Genomic DNA, 16,650 nt, shown 5'->3' with positions numbered 1-16,650 from the left:
TTAATTAGGGATACTCCAATAAACGTATAAAAACCCTTTAATATCTTCAATATTGTTACCAATAGTTAAATGCGTGTTACGTTTACGTGACAAATTATAATGTCTAATAATACAGACAGAAATATTGAATACAACATATTCTTTAACACGTCCCACATTTCTCCATACTCGATAATCGTACCTTATTACGACTACACCCAGAATGTAGCACACTTGCCATTATTTTGTGTACCCTGTTCACACCCCTTTGTTTGCCCTACATCCACTTTCTAAACTAAACTATGCTATACCTCTTTTTATACGCTTTACTAAAAAAGTCAGCATCTCTTGGGAGCGTTGGTGAAATTTTGAGATATTATATTACTTCTTCCTGGTGATACAACACTTTGTGAGTTTTGGCCTCCACTATCATTATCTTATATCCAGATCTATCCAAATTACCGTCATCCCTAGTATTGGACGCCTAAAATCGTTAAAAATTAACTTTCCCTCTATTTTATACGAAGCTAACCAAATAGTAATTTTCCAATTCGTATCTAATAAGCAGAATATAAAGAAATAGTGTTTTAATCTGTAAGTAAACATTTCATGTTCATTCATATTCAACCTCATATTGGCTATAAAACCAGTAATCTGGGAAATTCTTTCATGCGATTAATCGTAGGTAACGGGGGCCAGCAAGAATGTGCTGCCTATTTTAGGGGGTAAAGTTTTGAAAACTATGGTCCTATGGAAACTATGGAAACTATGGAAATGTGGAATGTTATATACAATATTATATACATTATACAAGACACATAAATGGACGATCTTCTAGCTTGGAATCTACTAAATGAGTAAGTCAGAACTCGCTCTTGGTTGTGAAATCAAAATTAGGTTAGAATGGCCTATATAAACTAGAGAACTCCAGAGTATGATAACATCATCATACGACGATAGTAAGACACAAAATTAAGATATAAGAAAACAACATTATTCAAAAATAAAATCATAAAACTAGTCACATAACTAGTCAAAGCGGACCCGAAAAAGCATTCAGCATCTGGTTCGGTTTGATCCATGGTTTAAACTACTCCGGAGAAACCAGTTGCAAGACTTCACAAAGTGGTTTGAATTTCACCATACTGGAGACTATTTCAAGCTTCACGACCATCACATAAACAGTGGTGATTTTCTTTGACGCATATAACGCAATCGAGTAATCAGATAATTTAAAAGTGGCTAAATCATCATTCCTACTGTCGATTTAATTATATTAATTTGTAGACAATCTGCTCTGAGTTTAATCATGAATACCTTTATAATTTAAACGTCTATATGGACTCGAATTAATGGTGAATTACCTTCACGTAGATACACTAAATTTGCAAGGTTTTATTTGCTCAAATGTGAATTGAAATTTTACTGCTTCAAACTTATAACGTGATTTACACAAGTCATAAAATATAACTGTGGAAATTTCGAATTTGATTCAAATTTCTATTCCCTTCTATGTGTGATAGGAAGTGTCAGGTTAGCAAGAAATATCTGATATTATTGCTTACAGTGAATACGAAAAGTTTTCATGTAATAGGCTTCCCAACTTTGATATACATATTTGCATTATATTTGCATAAGTATTTGTATTTACAAAAAAATAAACTGCATACTATTGTTATTGTCCTAAAATGTGTTATTATTATTAAGTAAAATAATAATTCAAAGAAGAAAATAAAGTTTTTAATCAAAGAATTCGAGTCTAGATCGAAGGCAGTTCGATGTCCGAATTACACGGGTGGTTGTATTGGTAACAAGTTCATTATTTTCATCTTCTATTGGTAGCTCCAAAAACAAAAAGGCGGATCGCGTTCTGGTTGAAAGTATGATGTTTTGTTTACATAACACACTTACGCTTTTCTCAGTATAATATTACGTAATAATTATTCATCTAATTTTAAAATGGTCAATATGTGGCTGTCAACGGATCCGTGTAACCCAGTTCTCAAATAATTATCATCTATTTATTTAACGATTCACAGGCCGCTGACTTAATGGTGAGAAAGGAAAAACATGAGTTGTTAAATATATATTATATTATTTTGCATACAAAATTCACACAGTCAAATTACTTCTTGCAAGTACCTAAGCATTTTTTTCAACTCAGTGATCACGATGGCCGAGCAGATTAAGCGTCGGCTTATAATGTCGTAGATCCCAGGTTCGAACCCTGGGTCTGGCAAATACACATATTGTTTTTCAATTAGATATTAGAGTCAGAGCATGTACCTAATAGGTTGACCATGTGGCTGACATCCATTTCTCATTAAAAAAAAAACAAACATGACGTTGGAGTCTTTGGAGGCCCATAATAATATGATCCTATTAGGATCGAACATGGTCAAAAGAAAAAAATAAATAAAGTTGTCATTCACTCATGAATGTCGATTACAGAGTCCACTGGTGTACATAACTTGCTGTAATCGACTATAAACTCGATTACCTGTTCAAAAATATACTCCTTTATACGTATTATTGATTGACTATCATATTAATTTTTATTAATATCACAATATAGTTTAGTTCAACAAACTTGTGAATCTATCCGCACGCATAATTTTCCGGGTATGGACCTTTTTGAACTCCCTGGCTCTCTTGGCGCAGTCTATAAAATTCATTAATTCGTCAATCTAACGGAATGCTCTCACATTCAACTTCTTAATAAGTTTCTCGTGAAAGAGAAATTTCCCATGATTTGAGAATACTGCACTGATTTTTCGTGAGATAATATGAATGTAATACAATGAAGGGAAGGTTTTGTAAATGGTGAACCTTCAGATTTGATTGGAAAAAAATAATACGACACGCGTCTCGTATGTTGATATACACTGAGAAAAAATGATGGCCGTAGTTGAATGGATATGTAAAGTTTAGTTTTGTTATTTGTTTTGTTGTGTAGTGTTGTATCGTACAAGAGCTTTCTAGCTCAGTTCTTATAAGCTCTTGAGTGTTGGATCACGCATTCATTATAGTATGCTATTTTACTACAGATTCAGTCTTCATATATGAGTAAATTGTAAGTCAGATATATAATAAATTATTTAGTACCATTTTCAATTATTTAAAAAACTGAGTTAATAGACAAATAGGATGTTGTCCCAGTCTTAATAAAATTCTCTCAAATCAATGTGGCTCTATAATTTTGCATAATATATTATAAACTATTTTTATTATTGAATTTTACAGCAAATTTAATTCATAACTCACTGTTATCTAGTTTTTCATATAGATGTATATTTTTACAATCAGAGTGTAAAAAATCAATGCATAAAAAATCCTGACAACATACCTACATATTTCTGTATTTTAATACGCAATGGCGATTTATTGGTTTAATACAATAATATTGCAAAGGGGCCTTCAAACATGTTAAAGACTTGGGCTTCCACGTCCCTTAAATAGCCTTCGGTAAAAAAAATACAACATAGTAATTTTCTAGTCATTTCGATTATCTTATAAATTGGTATACATGATTCCACTGTACCAGCAATCATCGAGACAATCTTTAGTATTAATGCAATCACACCTATATAATCCAATGAAGTTCAAACTAATCGCAATTCAGAGATCTTTAAAATATTTCAACTAAGAGATACCGTGTCCTGTTTTATTAGAACATAATCTTACATTATATTATATTGTATAACATATGAATTGACTGATAAATAAATTATAAAACCACCATTACATATAAAATATTATCTATAATATATGTTGACTATTCCAGAGTCGGCAACAAACAGCAGTTCATCTGGTGGCCAGCAGACAGACGGGAACAGCAACCAGCATCCTCAGAGCACTCCTCACAGCGGCAGGAAAGGATATCAGGACCAAAGCAGACGGGGTAAGATAGCGATTGTGCCTATGTAATTTATAATATTTTATTATTAAATATGTAAAAAGCTACAACAATATTTTGGTTTTGATAGGAACGAAAGACGCTACTACAGTTTTATTTTCAAAGAAAAATAGCATTCAGAAATAAATTGTTACCAGGTTTTTCAGTTGGCATCTTGAAAATTTGATTGCGTGAAAAACGTGTGCATTTAAAAAATAATTAGATACATCGTATCGAATGAATAAAAAAATGTTAGCAATACAATATTTTTTAAATATAAAAATTTAAATATTAAATATTCCAAAAGAAATAGTAAGTATGGCTTGTATTTGATAAAGTTCTTGAGATAAAAATATGTATTTAATAATTCACGAAGAAAAAATATAATAATAGTATGTAGTATTTTTTGTTTAAATTTTAATGCTGTAGAAACTTTATCTGAATACATTCAAATCATACATAATTATTTCGGCCTTCTTCTGAAATAATCAAAAATTAAATAAATTACGCTAAAATGATTCATCACATTTTTAATAACAACAAAAAAAAGTATAATAATTGAAGACGTCAGGCGACATGACAGACCGTTTTCGACGAAAAGCGTGGAAAACTTTTTTTGAAAATTTCTTATTGTTAACAACAGATGGCACTGCTATCTCCAAATAGAAAAATCAGATTTCTTCGGTTCGTGTCTACGCTATATTATATTTTTGCATTATTGCAGGATTGCATTCAATTTTTATCCATCGACATGAAATTAATATTGACGACTTTTTTGATAACATTTTGAATTAATATTTTTTAATAATAATACAATTTTATTTAATAAGCTTTGTTTGTCTTCAAGGTGAATTTGGTTTGTTATATTTTCTTTATACATAATATCAAAATTCCATCACCAACCAATAACTATAAAGATAAGTGATGGCTTTGGCAGATTTTTTATTGTTTTCGAGATAATATGGCTACAGATTTTGACGCATCTTCCTGTCCCATATTAAATGGACTATATGAATATAAGAGGTCAACCATACAAGCCTTGGCTAGTCTTTAAAAATAATTTGGTTTTAAATACATAGTTAATTAAAGTATATTCATATTTCACCATTGGCATTAATATTAGTCACAAGCGATTGTTATCATATTTAGATAGGTATGTATTTATTTTCATTTATTTTTAAGTAAAACCTCATAGTGTAAAATCGTCTGACGGAAAAAAAATTGTGAGACCTAAATTCGTCTTGAAATATATATTATGAATTCCAGAAACTTTCACATAAAAGATTCCTTAGTGGTTAAAATACCTACCTGTCCTGCGCATATATTCTATTCACAAAGCTGCTATCGGCGGCTATCGAGGGTAGTTTATCATATTTATGTAGTGATGTATTATAATTGTTACAATAAGTTAGTTGTAGTTGTTACAATAAGTGCAATGTTTTAATAGCACCTCTCTTGGCTGTGTTAACTTTTAGAGCGAGATTTTTGACAGTTTAGACGGCTAACTTTTTGTATAAATATATATAAATAAATTAGATAAACTACCCTAGATAGCAGCCGATATCAGCCTTGTGTTGTAGATGCGCTGATGTAATAAACATCGATAGAACGTATTTTACTCATTTATTATTATTATTTGTATATTCAATATTATTCTGAAAAGCCGTGACGCGTTTTATACTTTTCTTTATTTATTTTTTCAAAAGGTATTTTTCTTAATAATGATTTCAAATCGTTAGTTTGCACTTTATTGTTAATTGTTTAAACGTTTTACTTTAACCGCGTGTGAAGGCCACATGTTTATTTTTTGTTTCCATTTCAATAATTCTGGCATAATAATGTTATGGAAAAAAGTAATATATTATGGCTTTTTAATATAGATAGACTCGTCCGTTTTATTTGGTATATGTACGTTGCGATTTTTACCGCATTACCTAGTACAGGGGTGGCGAACCTATGGCACGCGAGATGATTTTGCAAGGTACGCGAATGTTTTATTTTGAAAAGAAAAAAAAACTAGTAGGTACCTATTATAATTCAAAAAATGTTTTTTTTTACAAAAAATATTTACAAATAAATGTATAAGTAGGTTATAATATAGGTAATATTAAAAAAAATAATGACAATATGGCTATGCGGATTTTCTTCGGTTTTTAATATTATTTATACCCATAATATTTACCAATTTATTTATTTATTTAGAAAAAGAGTATTACGGCATTACAGCGATTGGCCAATGCGCCATAATACATAATAAATATAAAATTATAAAAATATCTGAATTACAAATAACAACTAATATAACAAGAAAGTAGAAAAGACAGCATGTGTTTATGTAAATATTAAAGAAACATGATAATATATACAATTATAAATTTAACCTATTTAATACGTCCACAAACATTATATTATAGTTAATAAAAAATACATCAACCTTTATGGTGCCATCAAATAAGTTAATCGCACGATACACAGCATCATGAAACATAACATCTGTCCTGCGACGAGATATCTTGAAGACCGTAGAGTTACGAGTGATATTGGTGGGAACATGAAAATTATTATTTGCCAGTATATACGGATTGTAGATGAACCCACGAAGAAGTAAAAAGAAATGCTTTAAAAGAGCAATCACTCTTCGGGTGGACAGGGATTGCATTAATAGCATACTCAAATGAAAACGAGTCGGGAAATTCATTTTATTATCATTGTCATGCGTGTCGATCAATGCCAATCGATGCGTGAACGGAAACGACGAAATGCATGCATAAATGACAGATCGTATTGTATAAAAAATAGGAGGCAAATAGTTTTCAAGAATAAGCATTACGTTTAATGTAAAGATATAATTACAAGGTCGGTCCATAGGCTTGAAGAATTTATTGTTCGAACAATTAAAATATAAAAATATTCGTACGTAAAAAGATTCGCCAACCCTGACCTAGTGGGTATGTCGCATAGTCTGAATTGACATGACGTTACTCTTCAAAAATGAATTCATGCGAGTTCCCGATCGTTATCGCATACGAGGTACAACAAAACCATATTAGGTACTTACTGTGGGTAATAAATATATGAAGATACCGTTTATAATATGAAAAGTAGTAGCAATTCGGGGATCGTCAACGAATTTTGTAAAATAATAATAATAAAAAAAGTGCATAATATTCATCATAATTTTAGAACGCGTCCAGAAGAAATTTCTTCGATGTCTTTATTTTAAGACATAATTTAACTATTTTTCTATCGATAATTCGTCAAATGATTATTTTCCGACTGCCATTCTACAAGGCATGCTTACTTTTCACTCTTTTGAATCTCGTAGGTCTCTTCTGCACTTGAAACACTTTTGCCTGTTATCGCGAGGGATGGTTTCGAATCCTGGTGTCCTTATGAATTTGAATTTACATGCGCTTGTCAATTACCTACGTGGTCCCAGCCATGATTTATTCTGGATCGTAACCATTTCCTCGTGTCAAGCCTATCAGGCACCATTATCGAGGGGTGCAGGACTAGTCAATGCACTCCCCAAAGACGTAGATATTTTCGGTGACGTGGTATGTATTTTGTATTCGAAATTTTATTTTTCTGTATATTGTACTTAAGTATGTTTTATATTTTATTATTATTCTCTCTTGTGAGGGTAATATTTGTTATAATCTAAATCTCATGTTGCGTACGTGTTGAATTTAGATTTGTTATGTCCACAATGTTTTGTTTTCTTAAATAAATACATAAATAACGAATATAATGTTTGAGGCTTTCGCGGTTGTTTTTTATCATAGTAGATTTTTGGGTTTCCACAGTGTGTCCTTCTTTCTTCTTTACTCTACGTTTCGGGCTCATTGCAGAGGCCATTATCAAGAGATGATATGCTTTATGATGAAAATGTAGTGTAGGTTTGTGACTGTAAACGTTGCTCTAAGAATGTCAAAAGGAATCCGATTAGCTAAGAGCAAACGTTGCTCAGAGTAATCTGTCAATCGTTACGACCAGGGATACCGGCTCGAATATTGGATTTTGATGATAGTGCCGGAAGCCATGACGTTTTTAACCGTAATCCATCATCCCTATTAATATTTTCAGGGTTTCTATGGATTTCAATAGCCTCCTTTACCAATCGTGACAAATATCCTTTATCCCGACCCAATTATAACTCAATATAACCCCGAAATACCCACCCGACCCCAAATACCCACCCCGAAAAAACCCAATATAACTCCGAAACGTCGAGTAAAGAAGGAAGAAGGACACACGGTGGAAACCCAAAAATCTACTACGATAAATAACGTAACTAAGAAACCACAAAGTTATGTGTCTAAGCTGAAATAAATATTAATTTAGTCATTGGAGCAACATAATATACGATTACGACCTCAGAATAATTTAAATATATTTTAAATTTGGAACAAACATCTTTGTCATATAGCAATATGTTAAATTTTCTTTGCTTACTGGAGAGGCGATTTTCTTTGACGCAGATGACGCAATCTATTCGTCAGATGCAGGGAAAACAGAGTTAATGGGCACTAAAATACATAACGGATGTGGAGTAACAGGTAAAGGACCACGAGTGTGGAAAAATATGGGGAAAACTTTAAACACGTGTCAAGAATACGTCATTCTAAGCTTGTCCTTCGTTCTGACAACTACTCTCGGTTTGTGCACTGACGCTCATTGAATATTGGTGTGTTTGAAGGTTGCAACATACACTATTGCACATCTATAATGTGAGTTTCATATTTGTAAGACACTCGTATATTCAAAACCCTGCTCCAAAATATAGTGTATAGAGGGGTATAGCCAATCTGAATTCTATGTATTAATCTATTGTTTACATTAATATTTCAATATGTACACGTCAAAATACAGAACATACTAATATGTACCCTAACCAGGCTCTATTTTAAAACTGTATACAACAATATCCACCTATACTCGCTCTCGCTTAAATGTAATATAACGATATTCGAAACAAGTCGTTTGTAATAAATTGTTCTTATAATCATTAGATACTATTATAAAAATAATGGTAGGTACAAGTCTGTTCACTGGAAGCCAAGAACCTAACCTAATCTAACCTAACAAATAATCCAGTATATCGGCTATTTTACAACGTTTTTCTTAGCTCGTATTCTTATTTGTCCGGTGGTTCTTTGTCCGGTACAAATCTTGCAATCGATGTTTAACTCACTTCCCGACTAGCTAGACATTTGAATTTTTTAGAATATATCAGAACACGATGCCAATGCATTTTTTTAATACTTTTAGCCATCTTTAAGTAGAATTGAATTCATTTTCAGTTAATTCTGTTTTGAATGAAAAGTTATTTCGGAAGAAATCCATAATCTAATCCACTATTATTGGTTGCTAGGGGTCTGGGGTTCTAGCAACTAAATTATTAATATATACGTGCGTTACTATGGAAATCAATATGACATGCAAAATGACATTTCAGTATTATTTCTATCAAGTACAAATTTTTTTGATCGTTTAAGCTAGTCAAGTCAAGTTTATATGATTCAACAGAAAATTTAAAAACGTTGTATATAAAAAGTTCTTTTTATCTTGTAATTATTTTTAATTTGTCTGTAACTGGCTTCCGCTAAACAGGCCAGAACCAATAAATAGTTTACACATTTAGGAAGGAATAATAATTAACACTCTGCAGTGAATGTCTATTGGATGATTACAACAATATATTACTATATTTATATTTGAATCGATAGTAACATTATTCAACTTTTATATTGCCAGATTTTATATTTCTTCCAATTCCTTCTTAAACAATAGTGCATTACCATTGTACAAATATAATATAAATATCATTGTAGACCAAATACAGTTTTCACTTTTAACAGATTTCCATTTCTATCTTTCTCAACAGTCTTGTCATTCCAAACTCAATGTTGTTTTGGTCGAAATATAATATATATTGCTATATTTATATTTGAATCGATAGTAACATTATTCAACTTTCATATTGCCCGACTTTATATTTTTTTCCAATTCCTTCTTAAACCATGGTGCATTACCGTTGTACAAATCTAATATATAAAAATCAATGTTTGTTTGTTCGTATTTTATGCGCTGCCATACCGTTCATCCGATTGCGATAAAACTTTGTCAACTTATTGCTTGCACTTGCGCAAAGGTTATAGGCATAGTACTTACAGTAGGTCTTATATATAAAAATGAATGTCTGTCTGTCTGTCCCGTACGCGTTCCTATACCATTCATCCGATTGCGATGAAACTTTGGTGAGTTGTTGTGTATATACCCGCGAAGGTTTCTGAATTAGAAAAACCATATTCTTCTTCTTCTTCATTCTATCTTCGTTTATTCGTATGCTTCCATCCAATTTTAAATTTTTTACTACATACTATTAATAACGTTTGCATATTTTGGATTCGATTTTAATTTAGTGTGCTTTTGTTTGACCTTTACTCCCATTAGAATTATTTTCATATTGCCATATTGTATTACACAGATATTTTAATATTAAAAAGATAATTACTTATTATTATTTTTTAAATATCTAAGATAAATGTATCCACAAAGTGACCCTGAGCGAAGCCGGGTACTTCAGCTTGTATTCTATAAATATCATTGTAGACCAAATACAATTTTCACTTTTAACATATTATTTCCATTTCTATCTTTATTAACAGTCTTGTCATACGAAACAATATTGTCATTCCAAACTCAATGCTGTTTTGGTCGAAATACATTTTGGAATCAAAGTTAGCATTCAGTTTGGGAATGGTTTAGGACACCTGCACCTAGATACAAAATTTAGTCGTCATTTTAAAACTGAATCCATGATAGAATATAATAAATCTGTTTCCAAATAGTTTTGTGAATTCACTTTTGGTATGCAATAAATCCGATTAGGTATTCAAAAAGATTAGGAAATATAATTTATTTGATTTGTTAAGTATAAGTATATAGATTAATTTAAATAAATCGTAACTGTTACCACTATCCTTATAAATTGTTCTTCTTCTTTCGACGGCGTTGTCTCCATTTGTGTCTTTGTCTCATTCACCCGTCACAGCCGGTTACATATAAATTGTACGTAAAACATTTCACCGTGGCACAGTTCGCCCATAGCTTTCTTAACAGAAATCATACATTATACTTTTATTAGATTCAACATGAATATTAATTCAATTTTCATATTTGATTTTGGCAAAATTCATGAATTCAAGAATGAAAACCTAACCTAACAAATAATCCAGTATAGCTGCTGTTTTCAAAATTTGTCTGCTGCTGGCTTCCTGTAAACGTAAAATGTAAAGCGACAAGAACCGTGTTTTATTTAGACATGAATTTTATGTCAGTACTATACTATCCAAAGAGGTTGGACGGTCTTTAATATACGGCCATATATTTCTGATACAACATTTTACGGTGGGGGTCATGTTTACATGTAACCAGTTCCACCAGTTAAAAGACGCCGCATGCATCTCGATAATTGCAGCCACTTTAAGCTGAAGAAATACATCGAGGGGATGGTTTGAATATTATAATATTACAAAACTATACCATTCCGATTTAATTAAACAAATATACATAATTTCTTTATTCGTTATCGTGTATTAAATTAATTTAATATAATACGAGTACCCTAGAAACATTCCAGGTTTTTGGAACTATCACAGCTAATAAAATCAAAATTATAGTTCATAATATTATTGGGTACCCAATATTCATTTCCGCGTTCTGATAATCATATTCATTAGTGAGCTATCTAAATTATATATTCCAACATAAATTATTCGCAAGTTAAACAGTAAAACGACATCAACCCTTTTGTATTCGGTTTCAATTTATAAAGGTAAATAAATACACACGTTGAGTAATATTTTATAAAACACACGGATTTAACTGAAAAGCTTTCATAAACAATATATTTTTCATTTTAGTATATGAGTCATAACTAATATTTTTTTATTTAAATATACCTATTGATTTTGAAGGCATTAATCTACATAAATAAAAATATTTGGGTATCAAAGGTTACTTTAAATATGAGCGATGTGAAAATGTTTGACTGTTGGTGTCATAACTCTCATTTTCATGTGAATTTCATGTGAAAATCGTTGACTGTTGGTGTCATAACTCTCATGTTTCAATGAATAATGTGAATAATTCTCTCACCAAGGCCTTTCTGACTAATCAGGGAGCTCTATTTCTCAGTGTGCTGTGTGCCTGCAGTCATATGAGTGTTATATAATTGTAACCTTACTATAAAGACCTCGTAAGTCCGTTATTATGGAAAAATAAAGTTTTTTAATCATAAAATCATATCAAAACTTCGGCTTTCTAATATACTGTCCATCTATCGACAAATTTTAAAAACTCGTAGGTCTCGTGGTTTCAAACATGGAACTAAAACCTCGTATTTCACAACCAATGTTGGCAGATTCATCGATTAGAGAGGTGTTTAAAATATTGTTTTTATTACGTGTTTTCCTCCCCTTCAACATTCTTCTCAAATAGACTTACGAGGTTTTAATACTAAGGTGACAATATATTATATATTAAATAAAAAAAAATGTAAATCAACTCATTCACTCATTAATATTCATGGTAGTTTAATACTTTTCTTCAATTACAAAAAAGGTGCTCTGGTAGTTTTCTGCGAATCTATTCTTTATTTAATTTTATTTATTAGCGTATCTCAAAACTAGACTGTTGGAATATGTGAGTTATGACTCTAGGCAACTCATAAATAACCACTTCAGGTGTGCAGGCTTGGAATAGAAATAAATACAAATTATTAATGTGAATGGAATACTACCTCTTCTTCCTCTTCGACAGGACTTCGTGATTAAGGATCGTTATATGGATGATTTGACTATCGAACAGCTTTTTTAACGGATTGGTCCCACTCTTCTGCATTCTACGACACGTAAGGGCTGTGGTACTCGCAAATTTTCCTCTGATTTCTTTACATCCATCTCTAATGGCTCTAATTTTCTTATACAGTCTTTGAATTTACTGTGATATTTGGGCTTGTGGTACTTTTAGGGAAATAGCAGAAAAATGCACGTAGTCACAATAAAATCCGAAGTGTAGGTAATTGACAATGAGCACTTGAGTTGCGGTCGGGTTCGATCAAATACCTTTATTTTAATATACTAGTTTACACAGAAACACGTTTATATGGTAGTTACAAACGGTTATGTGATTGATTTTTAACTTATTGACCGATTGGACGAATGGGACAACTGGACGCCAGGACAATTGGGAGCAGCACTATCGAATGAGATAAATTTTATACAGAATATAGACGAGGAATTTCAATCAGTTTCTATCTACTACTTAGTAGTTTTATATTCATTTTGCTCTTAACATCCTGTTTTTTATTGCGGATTGAGAATAATCACGCCTGAGGCTTTATATAAAAATAAAACAATTCTCTTCTCGTTGGAACTTAAACATATGCACAATTAAATCATTATTTATGTTTGCATATTTAATTCACACGAAGTATTAAATAATAATATGACAATTTAAATATAAATAATAATATTAAATATATATCTTAAAAGTACCTGCCTATAAATTCACGGACGTCTATTTATTTTCGAATTTCATTCGATTGCGTGGCGCCCAGTTGTCCTGGCCCCCAATCGTCCTAAACCCATTTCCTCTACTTGCCTGATATCGAAGCGTTTATGTTATGTAGCGCTTTCGCATTTAGAAAGCGCATCTTGATAAAAGCTCAAATTTCAAATTAAATTAAACTAAGTCTGTTTTGGCCAATCGCTTACAATTACAATAATACATTCGTTTACAGGTATTATCGATATATTTGTACTATTGACTAAAATTTAAGTCGCTTTTATTTCCGATTGCTCCAAAAAGGACGAAAGGCATTAATAATTGTATAATAACTTCGGTGAAATATTTCTTCGCAACATTTATACTGTCATGCCAGCAAATAAAAATCCTTTGGATCCTTTCTTTAGGCGGGAAGCCAGCTAGCTTCTGGTCTGATAGTTGCCAATAAACATGCCGTGCTGTGTTTATTACTTGTTCGGAAACTGTCGCATGATAACGTCAACTATTTCCACACCGTGACCCCAGATCAGATGTTATAAACGCATTCAGTATATAATGCAACATTTATAATACCTACGGGCCATCCGAAAATATACCAGAACCTAAATTTGGTGGTTAAATAAGCAAACTTTAGTGCAATATCTTTAATATTAAGCTTAATTTATACATGTAAAAATTTAAGAACTGTAAGCCGGCTGTCACATCAAAACTCGTCTCGTGTGCCGAACAAACCTTCCGAGAACTGAGATCCAGTGTTGCTTGTGAAGACCGCGCACATCTACCTAGCGACAGTCGCGCGGAGCCTTCGAAACGTATAGATATTTGAATGCGGTGATCGGCAAGCCGGTATAGAAATGACCAATTCGTAGGTAATTGTATGTGACTTCGACTCTTCGACTCGGAGCCCGACTTGTCGATTGCAACAGCCAGATGTTTTTTTTCAAACGAAACAGTAGCATTCGACCAATCTGCGGAGCTCCATTTGGCAACGTGTGTTTTGTTGTTTGTGTTTAATAACGGTGACGTCACATCGAACGAGTTTTGATGTGAGAGCCGGCTAATACATTATTTGTCGAGAGAATAAACTGTTCAAATTCCAGGTTAAGTACCATCTTACTGCGGGTCGGAAGCGCTGAATACTAGTCACTTAGGCCCGGCAAGTTACTCGGGCTGGCTCACTAAAACTTAACCCTTTAGTTTCGGTTTTTTGAGTAAAACAAAAATCAATTTTACCATACAAATTATATCCAATCAGTATTTAAATTTTGCCGATAGATCTCATTGTAAGTTGTGGTTGTTAGATATAATTTGTAATCAAACGATTTCTAATTTCGAATTTTGACAATTATTTTTTAATGACTATTCAAATTCAGTTTTAACCACAAAAATATTAGATTTTGATCCGAAAAAAAATATCACTGAATTCTATAAGATGGATTGACTGATTATTTATAATTTAAAAATAATTTCTACATTATTGTTTTATTGATGAAAGCAAACCCTGTTAGATTTTTGTTTGAAATTCACGCTTTTTAACGTATCCTGTAGCGTAAAAAAGGACAATGCAAATTTTCTACTTGATGAGATCGGTTGTTCTTAAACATGACCTAACCAGCATTCGATTCAAAATGTAACATCCCAGACTTGTTTTTTATGGGATAAAAGATAGTGTCGTAATCTCGAGCCCCTTTCAATAAGTATTGAATCATTTACATAACTATGTATAATTATCATACAAGTGTGCTATGTCGAATGTGTTAATTAGTACCGAAATAAATATGTTCGATCCATAAATGAAGGTCCTATTATTAATTTATTACTTACAGCTCTACTCACTTTAATCGAAATCATGTCAAGTTTTCTACCATTTACGGTAAAGTATCATAAAGCGTCAATTACATTGAGCTTTTTTATGAGCTGATTATTGGCAAATTTAAAAGCGGGCGGTTCAGCTACTGCGATTTCATGATTACACACAAAATTTTCCATTCGCTGATAAGCCACAAGCCAGCGAGCGATTTTGACGGAACGTAGTTCGTTTTTTTGCCGGGAGGTCGCTACGCTCCATAATAATGTTTCCATTAAACGTCAAAAAGGTAAATTTCAAAATGAGTAGTTCGTTTTTCCACCACCACGCTCTACTGCGCAGACGCGATACGCCCACAAGCCGGCGTGTAGCTTATAAAGTTGACCGGCTTTCAACTTTTCTCGGTGGAGTGTTTACAACCTGCTTATTAGCTTGTTCGATGATTACACTGGGCGAATTTACAGGCAGATTATAAATTTGCCAATAATCAGCTCGTAAAAAAGCTCAATGTAATTGACGCTTAAGGCTTGGTGTGACAATGTTTAGATATCAAAAACCGAGCTCAACATTTTGTGAAAATTAAAAGCGACAGTTTTATTAATATCCAAATTATTATGTCAAACTTATTAAATAGATTCGCTATGTCTAGAAATAATTCAATACGACAATCACAGTAATAAGACCCATTAAATATCCCTGTTTTATTTGTGGTTAAAACATGATACCAATAATAAGCAGGCATGGCAAAACTTCGGCACCAAATTCTTAAACGCAATTATAGTCATACGAGACAGTGGCGTCTTTTAGTAGTATATATTTTATTACATTTTAACATGATATTGCAATATTTTAAAATTTTACCAAAATTACATTTTTAAATATGGTAACGATTCCTATAAAATATGACAATGAAAACGCACGAACATTATAATGTTAAGTAAAACAAAAAATTAAAAGTTATTTTTTGTTAAACTAATCGCTTTATAGTAATTAGTAGGGGTGATTTTCTTTGACCCGGATGGTGCAATCAATTCTTCAGCAGATTTAAAAAGGGGGCCTTGAAACAATTCAAACCCTTCATTAAATTATAGGAGGATAAAACCGGAAAAACCGTTATTTTTGTCGGAACAAAAAGCGGAACTGAACCGGGAATAAAATATCGGTTTTTTTCTGTGCGGTAAATGTGAAAACACGCGCGTTAACATGATCTTACCCCACTTCAGTTGACGAGAATTGTTCTTGATGTATTTCCAAATAATTTTCATAATTAACAGTATAATTATTAAAATATATATATATATGGCTACGGCCTTGCGGTGCAATCGGTTTCAGAGCCTGGCGCCGGGCTATCATGCAAGTACCATGAAATATTCTAAATTATGGTAGAAAATATTTT

The 16,650-nt window shown here is 32.0% G+C and overlaps 1 protein-coding gene across 1 annotated transcript in view; it reads left to right on the top strand.

The window, feature by feature from the left end:
- The window catches only part of nompC (no mechanoreceptor potential C), a 184,032-nt gene that overhangs the window by 118,728 nt on the left and 48,654 nt on the right, over positions 1–16,650 (top strand). The window contains exon 4 of the mRNA XM_085960294.1: positions 3,764–3,880. Within this exon, the coding sequence (XP_085816420.1) occupies positions 3,764–3,880 (117 nt within the window). The remainder of the gene's footprint in view (positions 1–3,763; positions 3,881–16,650) is intronic.

This window comes from Rhyacophila brunnea, unplaced genomic scaffold (assembly GCF_057557595.1).
Source record: "Rhyacophila brunnea isolate RB1 unplaced genomic scaffold, BYU_Rbru_1.0 scaffold_11, whole genome shotgun sequence".
In the NCBI taxonomy this organism is placed as follows: Eukaryota; Metazoa; Arthropoda; class Insecta; order Trichoptera; family Rhyacophilidae; genus Rhyacophila; species Rhyacophila brunnea.
Note: the sequence above shows the minus strand (reverse complement) of the source record. Positions and strands in the feature narration are given on the sequence as shown.